This window comes from Anomaloglossus baeobatrachus, assembly GCF_048569485.1.
Source record: "Anomaloglossus baeobatrachus isolate aAnoBae1 chromosome 5 unlocalized genomic scaffold, aAnoBae1.hap1 SUPER_5_unloc_14, whole genome shotgun sequence".
Classification (NCBI taxonomy): Eukaryota; Metazoa; Chordata; class Amphibia; order Anura; family Aromobatidae; genus Anomaloglossus; species Anomaloglossus baeobatrachus.
Window position 1 is genome coordinate 244,258 of NW_027441789.1, and position 28,000 is coordinate 272,257.

The 28,000-nt window shown below is 44.0% G+C and overlaps 2 protein-coding genes across 2 annotated transcripts; both read right to left on the reverse strand.

Annotated features, from left to right (window-relative positions):
• Positions 1-4: 4 nt before the first annotated feature.
• On the reverse strand, positions 5-23,544 carry LOC142258859 (uncharacterized). Its single transcript, XM_075331432.1, has 6 exons — positions 23,530-23,544; positions 18,860-19,054; positions 7,917-8,096; positions 7,712-7,835; positions 7,515-7,628; positions 5-5,790 (listed from the first exon to the last, which is right to left on the reverse strand). The coding sequence occupies exons 1-6, from the start codon at positions 23,542-23,544 to the stop codon at positions 4,772-4,774; spliced, it is 1,647 nt and encodes a 548-aa protein (XP_075187547.1). The 3' UTR covers positions 5-4,771.
• Positions 20,715-28,000, reverse strand: LOC142258860 (uncharacterized). The gene is made up of 5 exons (XM_075331433.1): positions 27,855-28,000; positions 27,546-27,725; positions 27,341-27,419; positions 27,144-27,257; positions 20,715-25,483 (listed from the first exon to the last, which is right to left on the reverse strand). The coding sequence occupies exons 1-5, from the start codon at positions 27,930-27,932 to the stop codon at positions 24,123-24,125; spliced, it is 1,812 nt and encodes a 603-aa protein (XP_075187548.1). The 5' UTR covers positions 27,933-28,000; the 3' UTR covers positions 20,715-24,122.

The window sequence follows — 28,000 nt, forward strand, 5'->3', positions numbered from 1 at the left end:
CAGGGACTTCTCGGGGGGGGAAGAGCCTACTCGGAGGGGTGTGTGTCTGCAAGAGGACACATGTCGAAGCTGCTGCAGCCTGATCCATCCACCCATCTAGGATAAAACATTTGATGATGAAGAAACTTATTTCTACAGAGTTAGTAAAGAAATGGACTATTATTGAACTCCTCATGTAAGCTAACGAAGAATACTAGTTTTCATTTCTGTAACTGAACTAATGAACTGTTCTATTTTTGTCAATCACTTTGCTCAATATAAAATACATCTATTTATTTTTACATTTTTTAAGTTTATTTCTCATGCGTCTTATCATGTAACTAAAGAAAAATATATGCAGGACATATATTTTTAACAACCGGCGTCTCTCCCCCGCCGCCGATGCTACCATCTCCATTGACACCCCCACGCTCTCCCCCCTGGCCTGTCACCTGTCAGCCTGTGTGAGTAGTGTACCGCCTCCCCGCTCTACTTGCCGCAGCAGGCGTGCATGCAAAGCATTGTGTGTGCGTGGGTGGCAGAGCATTGTGTGTGCATGCGTGGCAGAGCATTGTGCGTGTGTGCATGTATGTAGAGCATTGCGGGCGTGCGCATATGCAGAGCATTTTGTGCGTGCATGCATGCATGCAGAACATGGCGTGCGTGTGGCAGAGCATTGTGTGTGCTTGCGTGTGGCAGAGCATTGCGGGCGTGCATGTATGCACAGCATTGTGTGCAGGCGTGCGTACATGAAGAGCATTGCGGGCGTGCGTGCATGCAAAGCATTGTGTGCGTGCATGCAGAACATTGCGTGCGCGCGCACGTGTGTCAGATCATTGTGTGTGCGTGTGTCAGAGCATTGTGTGTGTGCGTGTGGCAGACCATTGTGTGTGTGCGTGCGTGTGGCAGAGCATTGTGTGCGTGTGTGGCAGAGCACTGCGGGTGTGCGGGCGTGTGGCAGAACATTGCGGGTGGTTGTGTATGCAGAGCATTGTGTGTGTGCATGCAGAGTATTGCACCCTCATGCTGCTTGGTCACACACATTACACGGTATATAGTATATACACACTCTGGTTCCGCCTCCCTCATGCTGCTCGGTCACACACACAGTATATACACACTGTACACATGGTATATAGTATATACACACGGTATATGGTATATACACACAGTATATAGAAAATACACACAGTACATGGTGTATAATATATACACATGCTGGCTCTGCCGCCCTCATGCTGGGTGCTTGGTCAAGCACACAGTATATACACAGTGTACACACACACACACACTGTGTGCGTCCGTGTGGCAGACCATTACGGGCGTGCATGTGGCACAACATTGTGGGTGGGCATGCATGCGACAGACCATTGCTGGTACAGGGTGTGCAGAGCGTTATGTGGGGAGCACTATGTAGCTGTCCTTGGTGACACTTTAGACATTTGTGGTCACCAACAAAATTGGTGTTCCTACGTTTCATTCTCTCCTATCTTGTTGGAAACACCCAAATTGGGAGGGGGGGTGACATCACACACAGGAGAGCAAACTCCGCCCACTTTTACTGCAGCTGTAGTGTGAGCTGTTTCTACAGTAGGATTGCAGCAGCTGCTCCCCCTAGTGTTTAAGAGTGGAAAATATCAAACTTTTTAATTTTTCTTTTTATATTTTGCTCAATTAAAAACAAATAATATTTTAACAAAACATTAAAACATTAATACTTTACATTTTTTCAGTTATTTAATTTTTTTTTTTAAGGTACGACACCTTCCTTTTAAGATATACCAGTTCTCGAAATGCTGCTCTGTGTATAACCCCACCCACACCACTGATTGGCAGCTGTGTACAATGAGCATAGACAGAAAGCTGCCAATTAGGGGTGGGGGCGGGGTTATACAGAGCTTATGGAGATGGAGGATACATGCCAGCAGTTTTACTAGTTTTCTAGTGATAATTCCCTAGCGATTATACAGTGATTTTATCAGAACTATAGCAAGCAGCCCAGTAAGTGACAAATCATTGGAATCAGAGTCACTATCTTTATATTATTCTGATTTTTAATTATGAGGTAAACATTTAGCATTTGGGGTTTGACAGAACCCCATTAATTCAGAAAACCCCAGCATAGTTATCATAAATGTTACTTGCTCTTCACCGACTCTGAGTTACGCCAAATTTGTGACACTTTTCGAAGTTTGTGTGACAATTTTTTGGCATAAAACTTTGATGAATTGGGACCAGAGTGTCTTAACTTCCACATATCTAGGTGTCACGGGTGACAGCCAGTCATGTGGTTTCTTGCCTTTAACAGTCACGTGGTTTCTCGCCATCGACAGTCACAGCTTCTGGCTGAGAAGAATGCTTCCTGACTTTCCATTGTTCCTGCTGTCAGTATTTATTGGTATAGGAGCTTTCCTGCTGGATTCATCGCTCTTCCTTTTGCACCCAGCAGGAGCTCGACTTTCACCCAGCTGTTGATTATCAGTATTCCCTTGGTGTTTAAATAGTCCCTTCCTTCCTTTGGATTGTGCTGGTGATATTTTCAGTTCCTTCAAGGCGAGGTTGCAAGCAGGTGGTTTGTTCTCCTCTGTGGTATTGTTGCTGAAAGCTCTGCTGAACTTCTACCTGAGTTATCTAATGATAAGTAGTTCATGCTTTTCCCCATGTCCCCTTTGTGTTTCTATAGATGTTTATTAGTGGGGTTGACGAAGAGCTCATCCCACCAGTTCCCTATTCATGGCCCAGCATTAGGGATACTTGGGGTCAGGTATCCAGCTTGGCGCATAGGTACGGAACCTATTTAGGGTGTTGATGGACCCCAGGGACCAGCAGTAGATTAAGTCAGGGGTCACCATCTTCCTAGACACAGGGTTTTCCTCCCATTGCCTTTCGCCATGCGCTTGGTACATCCCCGTACCTAGCGTGACACTAGGATGCAGTGTGATTCAATTCTCCCCTCACTATTTTTGTGTGAAATGCCTACACGTGTGCCTCAACTCGAGATTCTGAGGCAAAATCATCACATCTAAACAATAGCTAAAGACAGGCATGAAGATTATATATTTACAAGCATTTATTAACACAAGGTTTGAAATGCAATTATATACAATGTGATATACTTAAGAGTTCCTATCTCCAATCTGGGGCTCCGCTTTTTAGTAAATAAAGCAGTGGGAAACCTGAGATTAGTGAATTATCTAAATATAATCCAGTATTAAAACTTTTCACAAATGTTCCTAAAGGCTCTCGAAATACCCAACTTACTAGCAGAGTTGAGCCCGAATTTCCATTTTGTGGGACCTCAGTGAGCAGAGCGGGATCCCACAAATCTCTGCAGCTGCTCTAAGCACAAGACACTGCTCTCAACTAATCCAGCGCTGTCACATACTTTAAGAATTTACTGAACTGCTTAAGAAGGATGCCGCAGCGCTGGGGTCGTAGAGCTCACTCTTTCACTGTGAGATCTCACAACCTGGAGGTTTCTTTTGGGGGACATTAGGGACACTTCTAAAAATTGTCAGAGGAGATTAGTGAAATAGGGTGATGCCTGAAACGGTCAGACAGATTCACAATAATTTGTGCCCTTTTATGATATGTGATTTTGACTATTGTACTTTTATTACTTTTATTATTTGTTAACCAATTACCATATTTTTCAGACTTAAAGAAACATCCCCCCCCCCCAAAAAATAAATGTGTAGGAAGGGGGGGGGTGATGTCTCATAGTCTGAATGCTCCCAAATGAGGCTGAAGGGGTAGCGGTGGAGGAATAGGTCACAGGAGGCAGGAACCAGCACAATGCGCCTGCTAATAGCGAAAGTGAATATTCACTGCTGCTCACTCCCATAATCCCATCTACCTCTAGCCACTGAAGCCGGCATCGAGGGGTGGGCAGAATTTTAGGCGTGGGGAGCAGTGACTATTCATTCTCTTTAATAACAGGCACATGATCACCCAGCTGACAACGTAAAGCTGCGGCTGGGTGATCACGACTGTCTGCAATTAGAGAATGAATATTCACTGCTCCCGAAGTCCATAATCCCGGGTGTGGGGAGCAGTGAATATTCCGGCAGCTGATGTTCGCGTGTAACTGCAGGTGCATGGCAGTGACATCATGCGATGCGCCGCTTACACACTGAATTCAGTTGCCGACATCAGAGACAACACTGCACAGTGGTGAGGCAGAGGGATGGTGAGTATAATCATTTTTTTATGTCTGCAGTGTGATGAGGGACATATATAGCAGGATGACAGCAGAACCAGACATATCATTGGTGCAACCTGCAGCCCAAGAGGTAAGGGGGACCAATTTTCACCTTTAAATATCAAGATGGGGATCCTATATACCAGGATGAAGGCCATAAACACCAGGATGAGAGACAGATAACTGCAAGGGGCCCAGGAATACAGAATGGGGGATATTACCCCCTATTACCACGTCAGCAGCAGATTCCCCCCAACATTATAGTGCGTCATGACTAAATTTTTTCTTTACATTTTATTTCCTATTTTCCTCCTCTAAACCTGAGGTGTGTTTTATGGTCATAACAATACAGTAAGTTTAAAAAGAGAGAAAATGGTGCTTTCCATGACTAATTCTTGCTTGAGCAATTTTTGGATAAAACCCTTTGACTCATGGTACATCATGATGGCTTCTCCCATGTGACTCATCTGACAACAGGACCTGATTAATGATAACAACATTTGCCAAATTCCGAATGCAAGAATGGTTCCTCTACTGTGTGGGTTTTCTTAGTCGACTAGAATTGATTTACCATTTAAACATTTCAAATATTCACATGAAAGAGGTTCCTTCTCTGTGCGGCTTCTTCAGATGTTTAACGAGATCTGATTTCTGAGAATAACAATTTCCACATTCTGAACATGAAAATGGCTTCTCCCCAGTATGAGATCTTTGATGCACAACAAGTTGTGATTTAAAATTAAAACATTTCCCACACTCTGAACAAGAAAGTGGCTTCTTCCCTGTATGAGATCTTTCATGCACAACAAGTTCTGATTTGCAATTAAAACATTTCCCACACTCTGAACATGAAAATGGCTTCTTCCCTATGTGATTTTTGTGATGCAAAATAAGATATGATTTCTGACTAAAACATTTCCCACATTCTGAACATGAAAATGGCTTCTCCCCTGTGTGAATTCTTTTGTGCTCAACAAGATCTGACTTCTGACTAAAACATTTCCCACATTCCAAGCATGAAAATGGCTTCTCCCCTGTATGAGATCTTTTATGCCTAACAAGAGTTGTTTTCTGACTAAAACATTTCCCGCAGTCTAAACATGAAAATGACTTCTCCCCTGTGTGATTTTTCTGGTGTCTATTAAGGGCTGATTTCCGAATAAAACATCTCCCACACTCTAAACATGAAAATGGCTTCTCCCCTGTGTGAGATCTTTGATGCACAACAAATTCTGATTTAAAATTAAAACATTTGTCACATTGGGGGCATGAAAATGGCTTCTCCCCTGTGTGAACTTTTTGATGGTCAACAAGATTTGATTTCCTGGTAAAACATTTCCCACATTTTGAACATGAAAATGGTTTCTCTCTTGTAAGAGCTGTTTCATGTTCCACATCCCTTCTGTAACTTTTATTTTGCTTACAATTCTGTGATAAATCGGCATTTTGGACTTGTTTGCAAAGATCAGATGATTGAGCTTTCCAAGGAAGGACTGGAGGTATATCTGGGACAACAGCATGCTCTTCATATTTGATACTTTTATCATCTGTTATAAATTCTGAAGATATTAGATTTCCATCTGAACTCCCAATACAGTCATCTGCTAAAACTAAACACAATATTATTATTTTTTAATGATATTATGTTGAAAGTACATTTATTTTTTTAAACCATAACATAATTAAATTAGGAAAAAATGTATTCTGAATCTGTTGTCCAATTTCGATGTCGCTCATGACAGCACCCACCCCGGTCGATTGTGAGTCATGGGCAAATCGCTGCCCATGTCGCACAATATCGCTAGGACGCGTCACACATACTTACCTTCCTAGCGACGTCGCTGTGGATGTCACACAGCGGCCCGCCAATAGAAGCAGAGGGGCGGAGACCAGCCACATTAACGACACGCCCACCTCGTTGCTGGCAGGATGCAGGTACGTTGTTGTTCGTCATTCCCGGGGTGTCACACGTAGCGATGTGTGCTGCCTCAGGAACTACGAACAACCAGCAACGATAATTGGGAAATGAATGACGTGTCAATGATCAAAGATGAGCTGAGTATTTTTGATCTTTAGTGGTCGCTCGTAGGTGTCACAAGCAACAACGTCGCTAACGAGGCCAGATGTGCGTCACGAATTCCGTGACCCCAGCGATATCTCGTTAGTGATGTCGTTGCGTGTAAAGCAGCCTTTAGAATTACATGTTCGACAATTCGGATCTCCCATTCCTAGCACCAGTTCTCTGGAATGTGCTATAGTAAATAATCTGAATGATTGTCACAATGTGACTGCAGGATAATGAGGGACAGGGGGCTCCTATACTGTCCCTCACGCTAGGGGACCCTAAACTATTCCTAACCTCTGCATTACCTCTGAAGATGGAGATGCCAGAGTCCTGTGCCTTACTATTCTCCAGACCAGATCTAATCTGTTCTCCCCCCGGGGAAAGAAGGGACAGGAATATGATGGAAACACAGATTAAGACAGACGGAACTCATTGTAAACTCACAGAAATAAGCAGTGAGAGACTAAGGAGAAAAGCAAGAGCAGAAAAGCAGCAACAAAAAGACAACGAGGGTTAACACCACAGCAGCTCACAGCAATAATACACAACAACCACCCGTAAGTCTGGATCACAACACCTCACCAGACCAGTATAGGTAAACTTAAACTAGCATTAATGAAATAGTTCAGCGATACTTTCTCCTCTACAGTATGTGTTCAAAGACATTGTCAAAAAGGACCTTAAGTAGTCCAATAATAGGCATATAAACAGTGGGGCCGCTAGGAGGAAGGGGATATGAAATATCTCATTTTGCACTCCCTTTACCCTAATGCCAGTCCTGCATGCCAGCCTGTCTTCTGTTCAGTTCATTTAGACTCCTGTAATTAAGAGACCTTTGGTTACATCATGTCACATGACTTTGAAGTCATCAAAGGTCCTTAAACAATAAACCTTAGAATACAACTGATCGGGTCCCTAAGAGACTGGGGTTCCTAAGAAATTGCGCAGTTTGACTCCTTCCAACACTGGCCCTGACAGTAACTAGGGCTTATTTATGGAGTAGGGCTTATAATTCAAGCATTCTCCAAAAATCCCATAAAATCATGCTAGGTTTTATTTTTGGTGTAGGTCGTCTTTTCGGGGAAACGGTATTCATGAACCCTCTGCAGGTCTTTAAGTTGCCTTCATAACAACATAAAAAAGGCACTAGAAACAAACAGCAGAAGAAGCAGAAGAAGAAAAGAAAATACAGCTGAAAAAACAGAGCAGAAACCCTAAAAATGTAACCACAAAATTAGTGCAGAAAGTACATGAGTAGATATCTCTTACTGGATAGAGCTGGAGGAAACACATCCTGAGGAACATCGGGATCTTCTTGTTTACAGTCCTGTGGGAGAAGAGGACGGGGACATCTCTCTGGTGTTGTCCTCTTACTGGATAGACCTGGAGGAGACACATACAGGGACTGAATTCATTCCTTACATACAGATAATTATAGGCCGTGTGTATTTAGTCCTGTCTATTACCTGGTGATGTGAGGGGCTGGGGAACCTCCATCATGACGTCCTTGTACAGATCTTTGTGTCCTTCTAAATACTCCCACTCCTCCATGGAGAAATAGACGGTGACGTCCTGACACCTTATAGGAACCTGACACATACAATGATACCGTCACCCCCGATCCCTTCATAGCGTTACTGTATAATGTCCCAGCATTCCCAGCAGTGTCACCTCTCCAGTCAGCAGCTCAGTCATTTTGTAGGTGAGTTCTAGGATCTTCTGGTCATTGATGTCCTCATGTATCGGGGGGTGAGGTGGAGGCTCCGTGATTGGGCTCAGGGGTCTTCCCCATCCCTCAGACACAGGGGCCTGACAGCGCTCACTAGAGGTCTTCTTCACTACTGTGTAATCCTGGTTATGGAGAGACACAGTAATAAATCTCACTCCAGACATTTCCAGAGTCCTCACCTCTCCAGTTCTGTCCATCTGTTATTCCCATAGATAAGAATGATGTAATGTGACGTCATCAGAATCTCTCACCTCTCCAGTAAGCCGGAAGAGGATCTCTAGGGTGAGGTGTAATATCCTCTCCGCCATCTTGTCCCTGTCCATATCCATCGTGGACAGGAAATTTTCTGAAACAGAATAATATCACTGAAAGGATCTGATATTATAAGGACCTGAATGGGAAGGAGATGAGCCCATATATAAAATTAATGGAGATAATAATGGAGGGAAGATATCATTTGGGTAGGAAAAAAAAATGTCAACATGAAATGAAGTTTCAAAACCGACCCATAAAAGTATTGCACCTAAAAGGGTATCAATGAAAAAGTCAGCTCATCAAGCAAAAAACAAGTCCTCACTCAACAAAGATGTCGGAAAATAGAGACATTAAAAAAAAACAGTTTGTTTTGTTTTATAACAAAAGTCTGATTTTTATTTACTACTAGAGATGAGTGAACCTGGAGTTCGGTTTTCGGTACAAACTCAGACTTCTCCAAGATAGCAAAGTTCAGGTTTGGAGTTCGGGAGCTTTACGTATGGAAACCGCTCTCGTGTGATCAGATGTATTGTGCACCAAGAAATAAAACTGAAAAAACCCGCCCTCCCCTGGAAGTGATCTGTTTATGGCTGCATGTGGGCGGAGACCCGAACTGCCAATCAGTGACTTCAAATAAAGTCCAGGTCAAGTCCAAGTCCAGAACCGATCTTTACAAACGTTCAGCTGGACCAGCAGAAGCCGAACGTCCACGGGTCCGCTCATCTCTAGTCACCACTGAGATAATAAGAAATGTCTGATATTGCCGTAATCACACTGACCTGGAGAATCACGCTGACCGCTCACTTCCAGCACATTGGGAATGGAGTAAAAACAATAAAAAAAAAAATGATGGAGTTACCTTTTTTTTCACCATTTCACCGTACTTTGAATTTTTACTTAATTTTCAGTACATTTTATGGTAAAATTAAAAACTATGAGTCATTTAAAAAAAAACCAAAAAAAACAAACAATCCTTCATACAGCAATGTGGGAGGAAAAATAAAAGAGCAGCACAGCTACAGACAATCATGTAGCAACGGAGAGGAAATCCGTCCATCTCTAGATAAGGCAGAGACGGTTTATTACTGCCTCTGCCTTCTCTGTCACTGTATACACAGCTTTGGTGTAATGCAGCTGGAACGGCGAGGAACCTGACAGTGACACAGATCTCTGTGTGAGAGCCCATCCACCATCGGTACTTGCCATCTGTAATTGTTTGGAGTCTGGTGAGTGCAATAAGTTTTTTGGGGGGAAGAGGGTATCTGCTTTCTTTTGGGAGTGTCTGCCTTCTTTGATAAATGTCCTGCTGTATTCTTTAAGTTTTTTAGATGCTTGGACACTTCCCTATAGAACCGCAACTAGGGTTTATTTTTGGAGTAGGGTAAATATTTTAACTATACTCAAAAAGGTTCCCAAAATCCTACCAGGGCTTATTTTCAGGGTAGGTCTTATTTTCGAGGAAACAGGGTAGAAAGCGCTGATGGTGCTTTCTCCCCCATATACAGAGGATGTGGTCACAGCTGAGTCATTAGATCAGTCCCAGTTACAAGGGAAGGAAGATGAAAATAAAAATAAACTGAACTGACCCCCACTTGCAAATGTGTGACATATAGGAAAATGCCACTGTCAATCCAAATCTCTGTTATTGGACCCGACCAGGTAAAAAACAGCGATATATACAAAATAATAAGTGTTAATAAATAGCTAAGAAATATGTAAATGTGATCATGGACATATATTGAGACGGCGTCCAGCTTTCAGTCATAGGGGTGGCACCGATGCGGTTTTAGTCACTACTCAGTATACCGCGCTCTGAGCACTGACTGACAGCAGGTTCCAATGGTCAGCGGCTGTCAGTCAGTGCGGGGGGCAGGGTATATATGTGGTAATAACAGACATTTTCCTTATATTCAAACTGGTATCGCTCGACATCAGACACAATGCTGAAGTTGGTTTCTTATTCATCCAGTTTTTTATTCAAGACAAATTGGTTAATTTTTGGATTTTTTTCAGTTTAACAACAAACATAAAAAAAAGTCACAATAATAAAATACAATACAGTGCGGAGCCCTGATGTGAATACACTTAAAAGCAGCAAAAAAAGTATAAAACTGGCACAAAATGGGCATCCAAGTGACATCAAAGCTCTTTTTCACAAGGGTAACAGGAAAAAATGCATCATACAATTTATTGTGCAATTTCTCCTGAGTACACAGATACCTCATATGTCCTGGAAATCAAATGTTTGGGTGCACGGCAGGGCTCGGAAGGGAAGGAGCGCCATTTGACTGTAAAATTGGCTGGATTCATTAGCGAATGACATGTCGCATTTGGAGAGCTCCTGAGCTGCCTAAACAGTGGAGTTCCATCAAAAGTGATCACATTTTGGAAACTAGACCCCTCAAGGATTTTATCCAGGGATATAGTGAGCATTTTGAACCCACAGGTACTTTATAGAATTTTATAAACTTAGGTCGTCATATTGAAAATCTTCTTTTTTTTCCACAAAAATGTTATTTTAGCACCAAATTTCTCATTTTTTCAAGCAGCAACACCAAATGTGAACCCACAGTTTGTTATCCAATTTCTTATGAGTGCAGTGATACCCCACATGTGGCTTTAAATCTCTGTTTGGACAAATGGTAGGGCCCATAACAGAAGGAGCACCATATGAATTTTGGAAAAATTGAAAAAAATTGTGGGCACCATGTCGCATTTTCAGGACCCCTAAGGTTCCTATAAAGCAGAAACCCCCACAAGTGACCCCATTTTGAAAACTAGACCCTCAAGGATTTCCTTCTGGGGTATAGTAAACATTTTGAAACCACAGGTACTTCACACAAATGTTGCTGTAGTGCCAAATTTCTCACTTTTAGGCTATGTGCCCACGACCAGGTGACACTGTGTCTAGGACGCAATGTCAGCTTTCATGCAGAGATGCGAGTATTGTCCACTGGGGTACACAGCTGCCCGGGCCCACGATCCAGGTTCAGGCTGCTGAGGACTTTAGCTCTATTTTCCCTTTGGTCGAAACTCTCGTCTCCACAGCATAAATTGACATCCTGAGGCTCAGGAAGCCGCGCTGCAGGTCAGTTTATGCTAAGGAAAAAACTAGCACAGTGGGCAGGAGATTTCCAAAAATCCTTCCATTGCGCTTGTACTGCACAGCGCAGCATTTTGGACGCAGCGAAAAGACTCTGTGTCCAAAACGCTGCAAACACTGATCGTGGACACATAGCCTAAAAAGCTAGGATGGATGGATGGACAAACACATATATAATGTCCCACCCCCAGCATAATCTAAGCTGGCACCCTTTAGTGACTTTCATGTGGCAGTGAAGGGTGTTTACCTTATATTTAGCCAAAAAATAAATAATTGAAAAAAAACCTATGTGGGTTCCCCCCATTTTTGATAGCCAGCTAGGGTAAAGCAGATGGCTGAAGCCTGCAGATCACAGTTGGCAGCTTCACCTTGGCTGGTAATCCAAAACAGAGGGCCCCCCACGCAGTTTTTTTTTTAAATTATTGATAAATAATTAAAAAAAACAAAACATGGGTTCCCCCCAAATTGGATCACCAGCCAAGGTGAAGCTGACAGTTGGTGTCTGGTATTCTCAGGGTGGGAAGGGCCATGGTTATTTGGCCCTTCCCAGCCTAAAAATAGCAGGCCGCAGCCGTCCCAGCAGTGGCGCATCCATTAGATGTACCAATCCTGACACTTCACTCTGGCTCATCCCATTGCCCTGGTGCGGTGGCAAACGGGGTAATAAATGGGGTTGATACCAGCTGTGTAATGTCACCTGGCATCAAGTCCTGGGGTTAGAACCGCTCTGCGCATGCGGACGATATTTTTCAGAGGATGAGTAGGGATCGCGAGGACGGAGCAGCAGCTGGTATCAGGAGACCGGGGGAGGACCAGGGAGTGACAGGGGGTGACTTAGCTGGACCTGGGGAGGACGTTTCTGTCACATCTGACATGTCACATGTGACAGAAATCAGAGGAGGAGGATGAATGCAGCGTTCGGCCACCATCTTAGATGATCAGTATGGGGAGGGGGGATGGGGGGCACCTTGGCCACACGCGGGACCGGGGGAGGGGATTTATCTCACATCTGACATGTCTGATCAAGCAGTGCTGGCTCCTCCCCTTTCTAATATGAAAATGTGCCTGATCAACAACCGGAGTAAACTGGTCTGGAACTGGACATAAAGGGGTTAATGATAATGATGATGACCCCAAAATAATAGAGACCCTGCACCTACCTCCACCTGCAGAGCCGCACACTAGATATATAATACCCTGCACCTACCTCCACCTGCAGAGCCGCACACTAGATATATAATACCCCGCACCTACCTCCACCTGCAGAGCCGCACACTAGATATATAATACCCTGCACCTACCTCCACCTGCAGAGCCGCACACTAGATATATAATACCCTGCACCTACCTCCACCTGCAGAGCCGCACACTAGATATATAATACCCTGCACCTACCTCCACCTGCAGAGCCGCACACTAGATATATAATACCCTGCACCTACCTCCACCTGCAGAGCCGCACACTAGATATATAATACCCTGCACCTACCTCCACCTGCAGAGCCGCACACTAGATATATAATACCCTGCACCTACCTCCACCTGCAGAGCCGCACACTAGATATATAATACCCTGCACCTACCTCCACCTGCAGAGCCGCACACTAGATATATAATACCCTGCACCTACCTCCACCTGCAGAGCCGCACACTAGATATATAATACCCTGCACCTACCTCCCCCTGCAGAGCCGCACACTAGATATATAATACCCTGCACCTACCTCCACCTGCAGAGCCGCACACTAGATATATAATACCCTGCACCTACCTCCACCTGCAGAGCCGCACACTAGATATATAATACCCTGCACCTACCTCCCCCTGCAGAGCCGCACACTAGATATATAATACCCTGCACCTACCTCCACCTGCAGAGCCGCACACTAGATATATAATACCCTGCACCTACCTCCACCTGCAGAGCCGCACACTAGATATATAATACCCTGCACCTACCTCCACCTGCAGAGCCGCACACTAGATATATAATACCCTGCACCTACCTCCACCTGCAGAGCCGCACACTAGATATATAATACCCTGCACCTACCTCCTCCTGCAGAGCCGCACACTAGATATATAATACCCTGCACCTACCTCCACCTGCAGAGCCGCACACTAGATATATAATACCCTGCACCTACCTCCACCTGCAGAGCCGCACACTAGATATATAATACCCTGCACCTACCTCCACCTGCAGAGCCGCACACTAGATATATGGCTGCTCTGTGCTTACAGGACCTGTGATGATGTCACATGGAGGGGAGGAGTCAGGGGTCACATGATCAGCTCCTCAGTGTATGCAGGACTCTGCTGTGCTGGTTGTCATGGTGCTGGATGAGGGGAAGTTTATGTGTGGGGTCAGGAGGGGTTTACAGTGTGGATGTAGCAGAGCCGTGTGTGTACAAGGTGTACGGAGCAGAGCCGCGTGTGTACGAGGTGTACGGAGCGGAGCCGTGTGTGTACGAGGTGTACGGAGCGGAGCCGCGTGTGTACGAGGTGTACGGAGCGGAGCCGCGTGTGTACGAGGTGTACGGAGCGGAGCCGCGTGTGTACGAGGTGTACGGAGCGGAGCCGTGTGTGTACGAGGTGTACGGAGCGGAGCCGTGTGTGTACGAGGTGTACGGAGCGGAGCCGTGTGTGTACGAGGTGTACGGAGCGGAGCCGTGTGTGTACGAGGTGTACGGAGCGGAGCCGTGTGTGTACGAGGTGTGCGGAGCCGTGTGTGTACGAGGTGTACGGAGCAGAGCCGTGTATGAGGTGTATGGAGCGGAGCCGTGTGTGTAACGAGGTGTACAGAGCGTAGCCGTGTGTGTGCGAGGTGTACGGAGCGTAGTCGTGTGTGTACGAGGTGTACGGAGCGGAGCCGTGTGTGTACGAGGTGTACGGAGCAGAGCCGTGTATGAGGTGTATGGAGCGGAGCCGTGTGTGTGCAAGGTGTACGGAGCGTAGCCGTGTGTGTACGAGGTGTACGGAGCGTAGTCGTGTGTGTACGAGGTGTACGGAGCGGAGCCGTGTGTGTACGAGGTGTACGGAGCGGAGCCGTGTGTGTACGAAGTGTACGGAGCGGAGCCGTGTGTGTACGAGGTGTACGGAGCGGAGCCGTGTGTGTACGAGGTGTACGGAGCGGAGCCGTGTGTGTACGAAGTGTACGGAGCGGAGCCGTGTGTGTACGAGGTGTACGGAGCGGAGCCGTGTGTGTACGAGGTGTACGGAGCAGAGCCGCGTGTGTACGAGGTGTACGGAGCGGAGCCGTGTGTGTACGAGGTGTACAGAGCGGAGCCGTGTGTGTACGAGGTGTACGGAGCAGAGCCGCGTGTGTATGAGGATGTGTGTTTATTAACTTTAAATTACAGGTTAAAGGGAACCTGTCAGCAGAAATTTCGCCCAAAAACTAAAAGATTCCCCCTCTGCAGCTCCTGGGCTGCATTCTAGAAAGGTCCCTGTGATTATTGTGCCCCATGTGAGACCAAAATAAAGGCTTTATAAAGTGGTACCTTTTTGTATTCAGATACTGTAAATGTGACACGGGCGCGGGCTCTCTGCCATCCGTTATTCTGCCTCCTTGTCCTGTATGCCGCCCCCATTGCTCCTTTCCATAGCTGATGCACCGCCCACTGCTCCAGCCATCCCCGCGCATGCCCAGTGCCAGGCTCAGGGGATTGAGCAGTGTGACCGCTGGTGACGTGTGCGCAGGCAAGTGATTATGGGCGGGGCTGTGACTGTTATCAGCAAGTACCCGCCCATAATCTCGTGAGCGCGCAAACCTCACCAGCGGTCACACTATGCTCAGGGTAGTGCTAGACTGTATGGGCTGCTTCCAGGGATGACGTCCCTTTTGTCACGTGATAGGGGCGTGTTCAAAATACTATCACGTGACAAAAGGGGGGAGAGCGATTGCCGCCTTTCTCTGCACCATGATAGATATTTGGCTCATAGCGCAATGTCGGGCAAACACCTTCTTTCACAGAAGTAAGGCCATGTGCGCACATTGAGTCCTGTACCTTGCAGGAAAAAACGCATCCTCTGGCAGAATTTCTCAATGTCAAATTTCTTTCTGACCACATAAATGCATGAAAAATTCATGTGTTTTTCTTGCGTTTTTGTTGCGTATTGACTGCGTTTTACATGCTTTTTCAGTGCTTAAAATGGGGTGCGTTTTCAAGACAAAGACACTACTAAATAAAGTTTGAACATTCAAACACTTGGAAAAAAATGAAAAAAAAAATCATGCTTTAAATCATACACTATAATGATAATTTTCATAAAAAGCTTGAGATTCAATATTTATGTTAAAAATAAATTTATCTTATTGTTTGACTCATTTTTTAAAGTCGGGCTGCATGTGAGGGCAAAAGGAAACCTCTTGACATCACTATAATGCTAAAAACGCATGCTTACATTTTGACAAAAAAGCTCCAAAAATGCATGTAAAACGCTTGAATTTTGATTTTGGATGCGTTTTCACAACTCTCATTGACTTCAATTTTACCAAAACGCTGCCAAATCGCACAAAACAATTGACATGTTGCTTCTTCAAATGCAGAGATTTTGACAAATGTTTGTCACAAAAAACGCTGCGTTTTTGGATGTGTAGTGCGCACAGAATATGCCTATTTCCCATAGACTTTGCATGGAAATCAAAACGCCTGCATTTTTGCATTAAAACGCTGCAGCTCAAAATTCTGCGGAAACGCAAGAAAAAACGCAACGTGCGCACATAGCCTAAATCTTAAAGAAAACCTCACACAATAACTATTGCACGGACGCTGCAAAAATCTACAGATCTGGAATCTTCAGACTGTAATCCTGATAATTTAAAGAGAAAATGTTCATTTTAATACATCATTCAAAGAATTTCAGGATTCAGAAAAAGAAAGAGAAAAAGGAGAACCAATAAGAAGGATATGAAAAGATCTCCAATACGGAACAAGAAAAAATGAACTTGAATATCAATGAATTTATGGATAATGTGTCATGAGTGTGTCCCGCTCTGAGGAGACCTCTGGTGAGTCTGGGATCAGAAGGTCACAGCAACTTATTGTTCATAGGTCTACAACATTATTTGAGTCAATCTACTTTCTTTTAATGCTGTAGGGGTTAAGAACGCTTTCCAATCTGGCTATCCTTTGTAGCATTAAACTCAGGTGCATCTCTTTTGTGACCACTTCCCTTCAATATAAAAAGTCATGTATTTTACCATCTGATGCCAGTTATAGATTCTCATTCCATGCTGACCTCTTTGGAAGGAGCCTGTCTCTGGAAGAAGCTGAGGAGTTGTGACTATTGCAGCTGTGGTGTTTAGCTGCATTGGAAGAGTTTGAAGTATTTTTCCTTTTTGTGTCTATTTTCCCTCTGTCTCATTTACCTATGTGTTGTAGTATTGCAATGGTGAGACTACTGCTCTCGCTGACCTTCTCACTAGCCAGGCTTAGCACAGGCCTAGGCACATGATGATAACGGGGGCAAGCACCCGTATAGAGACGTTAGGGAGTATAGGGTACAGACTCAGGTGAGTTGCAGGAGGTGTCCCCTCTTCCCATCATCAGGGCCTTCTTTTTTTACTATTCCCATTGTTACCCTTGTGTTACATTGCACGCTGAGTGTTTGTACGCTCTGGTGTGACATAGTGTTTTGGTTTTGACACCCACAGTCTTATCGGTTGAGCAGATTGAAGTCCTTGACAGGGGCTTAAATTTTTTCAGTGACATTTTTTTTGCTGAGGATAGAAATGTTTCAGGTCTGAATTACTCTAGTAATATATTTACAACCTTTAATGAATTTGAAGGATTCTCCTTCTCTGAACAGAAGGCCATTGTAATGCTAAACTAAATGGATGAGGATCGTAATTTGGAAGAATTGATGGGGGATCATGATGTAAAACCAAAGGCCTCAAACCCTCATTATTATCCAGTAACATCTCGTTACCATCATTACACATGTTCCAGAATATGATAGAAAGGGACCAGTTGGCTCTGCACCGTTATGTCTCCTCCAATAAAAATAAAAAGTATATAATTTAACAAAAAATCAATTTAATGCTGAAAATAAACAAGAAAATAACAACTATTTGGTTATATGTAAGTCAGACAAGGCGGGATGTATAGTGCTATTGGATAACTCTTTATATAAAAAATGAGAATATGACAGTTTGGAAAATAATACAACTTATCGTACATTACAATCAATCCAACTGATGTCTGCTCTAAATTGTTATACAATATGTTGGATGATGGTTGCTTCTCTTTAAGGGCTACTTTGCACGCTGCGACATTGCAAGCCGATGCTTGCGATGCCGAGCGCGATAGTCCCCGCCCCCGTCGCAGTGGCGATCTCTTGTGATTGCTGGCATAGCGAATGTTATCGCTATGCCAGCTTCACATGCACTCACCTGCCGTGCGACTTCGCTCTGGCCGGCTACCCGCCTCCTTACTAAGGGGGCGGGTCGTACGGCGTCATAGCGACGTCACACGGCAGGCGGCCAATAGCAGCGGAGGGGCGGAGGTGAGCAGGATGTAAACATCCCGCACACCTCCTTCCTCTCATTGCAGCCGGGACGCAGGTAGGAGATGTTCCTCGCTCCTGTGGCTTCGCACACAGCGATGTGTGCTGCCGCAGGAACGAGGAACAACATCGTACCGTCGCTGCACCGGCATTTATGGAAATGTCGGACCATACACCGATGATACGATAACGACGCTTTTGCGCTCGTTAATCGTATCAAAAAGGTTTTACACACTACGACATCGCCAGTGACGCCGGATGTGCGTCACTTTTGATTTGACCCCACCGACATCGCACCTGCGATGTCGTAGTGTGCAAAGCCCGCCTAAGATTCCTTTCTCAAAAGCTTTTATTATGAGGAGAGCATATTTTGTTTTAAATGTAGAAAAAGGATCTATAACATAGGTCTGCAAAAAATGTTTTTTTAAGAGATGTTTTGTTTTTTCCACGTAATCTTTATGTTTTTGGATGCACTGAATCCGAAAATAACCTTCGGTTTGACATCACTTTTTATGACCATTTAGATAACTATGTTAAATAAGGCAATACCTCAAAATAAATGAAAATAAGACTTACAAAATCAATTTCTTATTGCAAATTTTTAATGTAAATATTTAGTTTTGTTTCAACAGATTTTTATTGAGTCATTCAAATCATTGACAAATAAATCAAAGCATTATATGGTTACATTTCTTGATGCAATGACATTATGCTATTTTCAAAATATCTCCCCCAAATGGGATCAGAAAATCAGGAATCAACTATTTCTTGTAAAAAAAAATGTATGCTACTATAGTTTTCAAGTTATTGAGTCACCCATCGCTATTGCAAACAGGGCCGGTGATAATGGACACCCCTGTCTGGTACCCCGTCCAATGCGTATCGGTTGTGGGCTAGTGGTGGGGAGTTTTAGGTACGCCGCGGGGTTGTTATAGAGAAAATGTATAGTTCGGATGAAGTTCTCAGTGAACTCTAATCTAGCCAACACCCTATATACAGTAGGTATGGCCACATTACCGAGGTAAAGGTTTTTTCTATATCAAGGGCGAGAAGGAGTATTGACGATTTGGACTTACTGGCATGTTGAATTATATTGAGATTCTTACGGATGTTGTCTGGTGCCTGGCAAAACGGGATGAGTCCGACTTGGTCTGGAGGTATAAGTGCTTGTAGTCCTCGATTAATTCTACTAGCCAAAAGAGAGGTAAAGAGCTTCAGGTCAACATTCAAAAGTGATATAAGCCTGTAGTTTTTCACTTGCAGGGGGTCTTTTTTTTGGGATTTGGTAAAACAGTTATACAGTTAGGTCCAGAAATATTTGGACAGTGACACAAGTTTTGTTATTTTAGCTGTTTACAAAAACATGTTCAGAAATACAATTATATATATAATATGGGCTGAAAGTGCACACTCCCAGCTGCAATATGAGAGTTTTCACATCCAAATCGGAGAAAGGGTTTAGGAATCATAGCTATGTAATGCATAGCCTCCTCTTTTTCAAGGGACCAAAAGTAATTGGACAAGGGACTCTAAGGGCTGCAATTAACTCTGAAGGCGTCTCCCTCGTTAACCTGTAATCAATGAAGTAGTTAAAAGGTCTGGGGTTGATTACAGGTGTGTGGTTTTGCATTTGGAAGCTGTTGCTGTGACCAGACAACATGCGGTCTAAGGAACTCTCAATTGAGGTGAAGCGGAACATCCTGAGGCTGAAAAAAAAGAAAAAATCCATCAGAGAGATAGCAGACATGCTTGGAGTAGCAAAATCAACAGTCGGGTACATTCTGAGAAAAAAGGAATTGACTGGTGAGCTTGGGAACTCAAAAAGGCCTGGGCGTCCACGGATGACAACAGTGGTGGATGATCGCCGCATACTTTCTTTGGTGAAGATGAACCCATTCACAACATCAACTGAAATCCAGAACACTCTCAGTGAAGTAGGTGTATCTGTCTCTAAGTCAACAGTAAAGAGAAGACTCCATGAAAGTAAATACAAAGGGTTCACATCTAGATGCAAACCATTCATCAATTCCAAAAATAGACAGGCCAGAGTTAAATTTGCTGAAAAACACCTCATGAAGCCAGCTCAGTTCTGGAAAAGTATTCTATGGACAGATGAGACAAAGATCAACCTGTACCAGAATGATGGGAAGAAAAAGTTTGGAGAAGAAAGGGAACGGCACATGATCCAAGGCACACCACATCCTCTGTAAAACATGGTGGAGGCAACGTGATGGCATGGGCATGCATGGCTTTCAATGGCACTGGGTCACTTGTGTTTATTAATGACATAACAGCAGACAAGAGTAGCCGGATGAATTCTGAAGTGTATCGGGATATAATTTCAGCCCAGATTCAGCAAAATGCCGCAAAGTTGATCGGACAGCGCTTCATAGTACAGATGGACAATGACCCCAAGCATACAGCCAAAGCTACCCAGGAGTTCAATAGTGCAAAAAAGTGGAACATTCTGCAATGGCGAAGTCAATCACCAGATCTTAACCCAATTGAGCATGCATTTCACTTGCTCAAATCCAGACTTAAGACGGAAAGACCCACAAACAAGCAAGACCTGAAGGCTGCGGCTGTAAAGGCCTGGTAAAGCATTAAGGAGGAAACCCAGCGTTTGGTGATGTCCATGGGTTCCAGACTTAAGGCAGTGATTGCCTCCAAAGGATTCGCAACAAAATATTGAAAATAAAAATATTTTGTTTGGGTTTGGTTTATTTGTCCAATTACTTTTGACCTCCTAAAATGTGGAGTGTTTGTAAAGAAATGTGACAATTCCTACAATTTCTATCAGATATTTTTGTTCAAACCTTCAAATTAAACGTTACAATCTGCACTTGAATTCTGTTGTAGAGGTTTCATTTCAAATCCAATGTGGTGGCATGCAGAGCCCAACTCGCGAAAATTGTGTCACTGTCCAAATATTTCTGGACCTAACTGTATGTGCTAAGAGAAATTCCAGGGGCATCGCTTTACCTTCAAGAATGTAATTACATATGTTTATAATATGGGGTTTCAAAATGTGAATGAATTTCTTATAATAAACTGCTGAGAGTCCATCCGGGCCGGGGGCTTTGTGAGGTTTTAACTTTTTAACCATTTCCTCGAACTCTTCTTTAGTGACTCTAGCTTAAAGTGTTGCTGAGAAATTCGAGGTAAGGGTAGGAAGATTTATGGAGTTTAAAAAGCTATTGTGACGCCCTGGACTAGCCAGGTAGTCACAGACATAACACCACACACACCACCTTCCCTAGACAGTTACACCAGTCACCTTGTTGCCTCCCTCCAGGGGCTGATGTCCACACCAGGTGGGGTGGAGCCAGGCGGTTGGCCCCACCCACCAAGGAGTTCACAGGCCTGGAGGCGGGAAAAGGAGTCAGATTCGTTTTGGAGGTGAAAGTGAGAGGAGTAAAACGTCTGCGTGTGCCTGGGTAGCAGCCCAGGCACTGACAGCAAGGTCGGCAGATGGTGGTGGCCGTCTGCAGGAGTTGGCGGATCTCTGCGGAACCGTAGGACCGGGGTTGGGCGGTGGCCCACCGGTACCGAACCGGGGAGCGGAGTGAAGTTAAGCACACAGGCAGGGCCATCGGACCCCGACCAGGCTTGCAAAGTTTATCCGAAAGTGACCGGAACCCCAGGGGTTTCCTAACACCCAAGTCCCGCTAGAAGGCAATAGTCCACACCGTGAGGATATACAGCCACCGCCACAGGCTAGAGATCCAAGGGCCAGAGCCTGCGGGCAAAAGGGCTCTTACGGTACCAATACGCCGGGGAGAGGACTACCATTGGGAAACCATAAGAGTCAACACATTCTACACAGGTGCAGGGAAAGACAGCCACCATCACCTGTCCGGGGAGAGCAAAGACACTGCAGCCGGCTGCGGGACCCGTCCATCCGGCCGTTTGGTTTACCAGAGACTTTGTGACTTTCTGTCTGAGTGAGTACAACAGTGCCATCCGGCACCGTGCCGCGCTGCCTCTGCAACCCTGCATCCCAGCTATCCAGCCGTCCCGTATCATCACCCGGGCCCCAGGAACACCAACCCCTACCCACGGAGGGGACAACACCCTAGCTGCTCCCTACCATCGCTCCCGGGATCCCCATCACCAGCAGCGGTGGAGCCATCATCACCACATCCCGTGGGTGGCGTCACGAACTATCTCCCCAAACAAACCATCCCTTTTCACTCACGGGTGAGGAGCGCTGCTCGAGTCCCCGGGTCCGGCCCACCGCTCGAGCCGAGCAGCAGAAGCCCCGGACCCGAGCGCGCCCCTCCGCCCGTGACACTATCTATCGCATTCGGGGTAGCAGGTGCTGTCTGGGTATATAAAGATTGATAAAAGTTATTAAATAACTGGTATACTCTATCAGGTTTGGAGGTTTGGCCTCCCTGATTGTTGTTTAATTTGTATACTGAGTTAATCCTTTCCTAATCACAAAGTTTTCTTGCTAATAGTTTATCTATTTTATTGGAAAGTTTGTAGTATGTCGCTTGCGTCCATCTTAGTGCTCGCTCCGTTTTTGTTGTCAACAAAGTTTGTAGTTGAAATGTAATATCTGTTATGCGTTTGGTAAGATGGATAGTGGGATATGATTGGTTTGCTGCCTCTAACTTTAACAAGGTAATTTCCAGCTCTCTCTGAGCGGCAGTTCTGTGTTTTGTTTTTTTTTGAGGCTATCTTGATAAAGGATCCCATGATATATATTTTATGATGATAAGCACTATTTAAAGGGAAAGTCATCAAACACATTGTGCTACAAACTATTGTGTAAAAGTCACTCATTTTGTGCAACACACCTTAGTTGTTCAAACATTTTGTGACTTTTGACATTTTTTATTCTGAAATGTAGGAGAAGTTTAGTGAAAGAGGGTGGTGCCTGAAGCGGTCAGACAGATTCACAATAATTTGTGCCCTTTTATGATATGTGATTTTGCCTATTGTACTTTTTTTTACTTTTACTAATTGTTAACCAATTCCTGTAATTTTTGTACTTTAAGACACATCGCCCCTCCCCCCAAAAAAAAATGTGTAGGAAGGGGGGTTGTCTCATAGTCCGAATGCTCCTGGCTGTGGCTGGAGGAGTGGTAGTGCAGGAGGCAGGAACCAGCGCTGGGGCGAACAGTGTGCCTGCTAATAACAAAAGTGAATATTCACTGCTCCTCACTCCCATAATCCCGTCTACCTCTAGACACTGAAGCTAAAATCGAGGGGTGTGTGGCATTATGGGCGTGGGGAGCAGTGACTATTACTTCTTTTTAATAATTCACTTGTCCCCAAGCCAATAATCCCAGGTGTGGGAAGCAGTGAATATTCCGGCAGCTGATATCTGCGTGTAACTGCAGGTGCATGGCAGTGATGTCATGCGATGCACCGCTTATACACTGAATTCACTTGCCAACATCAAAGACAACACCACACACTGGGGGAGCAGATGGATGGTGAATATAAGCATTTTTTTTTATTTCTGCAGTGTGATGAGGGATATTTATACCAGGATGACGCCAGGGGCAGGTGCAACCTGCAGCCCAAGAGGTAAGGGGGCCCATTTTCACTTGTAAATACTAAGATTGGGATCATATATACCAGGATAAGGGACATATATTCTGAAATGGGCTTAGGATGGGGATCATATATATTAGGATGATTGCAATATATACCAGGATGAGAGGTATACATACCAGGATGAGGATCATGTATACCAGGGTGAGGGCCTTATATACCAGCATGGGGATCATATATACCAGGATGAGCCCAGGATGAAGGCCATATATACCAGGATGGGAGAAAGATAAGGAACATATATACCAGGAAGAACGAAATATGCACCAAAATCAGAGACACATAACTGGAAGGGCCTCGGGATGGGGGATAATAGTACAGAATTGGGGGATATTACCCCCATAACAGTGTCAGCAGAAGATTCCCCACCCACCCATAACAGTGTATCATGACTACGTTTTTTGCTACAATTTTTTTATTATTTTCCTCCTCTAAAACCTAAGTGCATCTTATAATCATAATACAGTAAGTTTAAAAAGAAAGAAAATGGTGCTTTCCCTGACGAAGTCTTACTTGAGCAATTGACTTTTGAAAAAAAACCCTTTTACTCACAGTACATCATGATGCCTTCTCCCATGTGACTCATCTGACAACAGGACCTGAGTAATGATAAAAACATTTGCCAAATTCCAAATGCAAGAATGGCTCCTCTACTGTGTGGGTTTTCTCATGGTCGACAAGACTTGATTTACCAGTTAAACATTTCAAATATTCACAACATGAAAAAGGATCCTTCTCTGTGTGCCTTCTTCAGATGTTTAACGAGATCTGATTTCTGAGAATAACATTTTCCACAATCAGAACATAAAAATGGTTTATCCCCTGTGTGAAGTTTTCCATGGTCAATAAGAGTTGATTTCCTAATAAAACATTTACCACATTCCAGACATGAAAATGGCTTCTCCCCTGTGTGTGATCTTTGATGACAAACAAGATCTGATTTCCGAATAAAACATTTCCCACATTCTGAACATGAAAATGGCTTCTCCCCTGTGTGATATCTTTGATGTACAACAAGTCCTGATTTCCACTTAAAACATTTCTCACACTTTGAACATGAAAATGGCTTCACCCCTGTGTGATTTTTCTGATGTCTAACAAGGTCTGATTTCTGAATAAAACATTTCCCACATTCTGAACATGAAAACGGCTTAATCTCTGTGTGATTTTTCTGATGTCTAACAAGGTATGATTTCTGAATAAAACATTTCCCACACTCTGAACATGAAAATGACTTCTCCCCTGTGTGAGATCTTTGATGGGCAACAAGTTCTGAATTCCAAATAAAACATTTCCCACACTCTGAACATGAAAATGGCTTATCCCCTGTGTGAGATCTTTGATGTCTAACAAGAGCTGATTTCCGAATAAAACATTTCCCACATTCTGAACATGAAAATGGCTTCTCCCCTGTGTGAGATCTTTGATGCTGAAAAAGTTGTGCTTTCTGACTAAACCATTTCCCACATTCTGAACATGAAAATGGCTTCTTCCCTGTGTGAGATCTTTGATGCTGAAAACGTTGTGATTTCTGACTAAAACATTTCCCACACTCTGAACATGAAAATGGCTTCTCCCCTGTGTGATATCTTTGATGGTCAACAAGTTCTGAATTCCAAATAAAACATTTCCCACACTCTGAACATGAAAATGGCTTATCCCCTGTGTGAGATCTTTGATGTCTAACCAGAGCTGATTTCCGAATAAAACTTTTCCCACATTCTGAACATGAAAATGGCTTCTCCCCTGTGTGAGATATTTGGTGCTTAACAAGTTGTGATTTCTGAATAAAACATTTTCCACACTCTGGACATGAAAATGGTTTCTCCCTTGTAGTAGCAGTTTCATATTCCACATCCCTACTGTAACTTTTATTTTGCTGACAATTCTGTAATGAATCAGAATTTTGGACTTGTTTGAAAAGATCAGATGATAGAGCTTTCCAAGGAAGGACTGGAGATATATCTGGGACAACTGCATGCTCTTCATATGTATCATGTGTGACACTTTGATTGTCAGTTTCAAATTCTGAAGATAATAGATTTCCATACGAACTCAAAATACAGTAATCTCCTAAAAATAAATACAATGTTATTAGTTTTTAATATCTTGAAAGCACATTTATTTTTTTAAACCATAACATCAGAAATTAAATGAGGAAAAAATGTATTCTGAATCTGTTGTCCAATTTTTACATCTTCAGGTCCCGTTACGCGCTACGATTTATCTGACGATATGTCGTCAGGGTCACGGTTTTCGTGACGTACTTCCGTCGTCGTTAGCGACGTCGTTGCGTGTGACACCTATGAGCGACTCCGAACTAGGAGAGCCCGATTTAGGTAATTTTGGTACTGAAATGATCCAGACGGAGTCCTCTTGTGCTCTCCTTCGTTCAATAAAGGCTAAGGTCCATCCAAGTTGCTGTATTTTGTAGCTTTGCTGAGTGAAACACAGAGAGGATTTTCACTTCCTCATCACTCTGCAGCCGGCCACGCCCCCCCCCATCCTTAGGCTTTGTAACCAATCCGGTAGTAAGTTCTTGCGGTCTATGCAGATAAACATTAGAGCTCCAACTCATCAAGACTGGCGATGGACACTGAAAAATTACATCATGAATTGGAGTGAGATTTCTGGCATAGGGAACACTGCATTTTGTTATGAATTAGAGAAGCGGTGGCATCACACCCTTCTTCTGGCCAAGCTCTGCCCATTTTGACAAAGCTGGTTACAATTGGCGTGAAACCTCCAAAAGTTGCACAATTTTTTTTAAAACTCTGTGCTGCACACATTTTTTTGAGAAATTTCAAAGTGGTTTATGCCATAATTGCTTTGATGAATCAGGGTGTAAAATCTCCTTCTGTAGGTGTCTCCATTCCTTCCAGGGTAGTTTGCCAGTAATTCACACTCTCTAAAGCAATAATTTAATTACATCTTTTTTGGTAGTTGTAAACCTTTGCATTTCAGTGTGCGGCTGTAACTCTGCCTATTTTGGCAAAGCTGGTTAAAATTTGCATGAACACACACACACACACACACACACACACACACACACACACACGCACACACCAGCCTATCGCCTCTTTATTTTTAGACTTCTGTAATTAAGAGACCTTATATCACATGATGTGATGTTAAAAAGGTCCTTAAGCAGTCCTATAATCGGTATATAAACACTGGGGGACCTAGTAGAATGGGGGTTCTGTGAAATTGTCCAGTTTGCTCTCCCTTTCCATTAATACCAGTCCTGCATGCCAGCCTTTATTCTGTTCAATTTAGACTCCTGCAATGATGAGACCTTTGGTTACATCATGTCACATAACTTTGAAGTCATCAAAGGTCCTTAAACAATCAACCTTAGAATACAACTGATGGGGACCCGAAGAGAGTTGGGTTCCTGAGAAACTGCACAGTTTAACTCCTCCTAACGCTGGCCCTGACTGTAACTAGGGCTTATTTTTGGAGTAGGGCTTATATTTCATTCTCCAAAAATCCCATAAAATCATGCTAGGGCTTATTTTTGGTGTAGGTCGTATTTTTGGGGAAACAGAGTATTCGTGAACCCTCTGCAGGTCTTTGAGTTGCCTTCAAAACAACATAGAGAAGGCACTAGAAACAAACAGCAGAAGAAGCAGAAGAAGAAAAGAAAATACAGCTAAAAAAAACCCTGGAGCAGAAAGTCTAAAAATGTAAACACAAAATTAGTGCAGAAAGTACATGAGTAGATATCTCTTACTGGATAGAACTGGAGGAAACACATCCTGAGGAACATCGGGGTCTTCTTGTTTACAGTCCTGTGGGAGAAGAGGACGGGGACATCTCTCTGGTGTTGTCCTCTTACTGGATAGAACTGGAGGAGACACATACAGGGACTGAATTCATTCCTTACATACAGATAATTATAGGCCGTGTGTATTTAGTCCTGTCTATTACCTGGTGATGTGAGGGGCTGGGGACTCTCCATCATGACGTCCTTGTACAGATCTTTGTGTCCTTCTAAATACTCCCACTCCTCCATGGAGAAATAGACGGTGACGTCCTGACACCTTATAGGAACCTGACACATACAATGATACCGTCACCCCCGATCCCTCCATAGCGTTACTGTATAATGTCCCAGCATTCCCAGCAGTGTCACCTCTCCAGTCAGCAGCTCAATCATCTTGTAGGTGAGTTCTAGGATCTTCTGGTCATTGATGTCCTCATGTATCGGGGGGTGAGGTGGAGGCCCCGTGATTGGGCTCAGGGGTCTTCCCCATCCCTCAGACACAGGGTTCTGACAGCGCTCACTAGAGGTCTTCTTCACTACTGTGTAATCCTGGTTATGGAGAGACACAGTAATAAATCTCACTACAGACATTTCCAGAGTCCTCACCTCTCCAGTTCTGTCCATCTGTTATTCCCATAGATAAGAATGATGTAATGTGACGTCATCAGAATCTCTCACCTCTCCAGTAAGCCGGAAGAGGATTTCTAGGGTGAGGTGTAATATCTTCTCCGCCATCTTGTCCCTGTCCATATCCATCCTTCACGGGGCAATCAGGAGAATTCTGTTATATAGAAGATCTCCACTGAGAGGATTTGATATTATAA

Excerpts from the sequence above, each read along its gene's own strand:
- LOC142258859 (XM_075331432.1), bottom strand. Across the intron at positions 7,629-7,711 it reads CCAGCCCCTCACATCACCAG|GTCTATCCAGTAAGAGGACA; the intron begins GTAATAGACAGG and ends TGTCTCCTCCAG. Across the intron at positions 5,791-7,514 it reads GTTTCCTCCAGCTCTATCCA|TTTTAGCAGATGACTGTATT; the intron begins GTAAGAGATATC and ends TATTGTGTTTAG.
- LOC142258860 (XM_075331433.1), bottom strand. The coding sequence starts at position 27,932 with ATGGATATGGACAGGGACAAGATGGCGGAGAAGATATTACACCTCACC. Across the intron at positions 27,420-27,545 it reads TTGAGCTGCTGACTGGAGAG|GAGTGGGAGTATTTAGAAGG; the intron begins GTGACACTGCTG and ends TTCTCCATGGAG. Across the intron at positions 25,484-27,143 it reads GTTTCCTCCAGTTCTATCCA|GAGATTACTGTATTTTGAGT; the intron begins GTAAGAGATATC and ends ATTTATTTTTAG.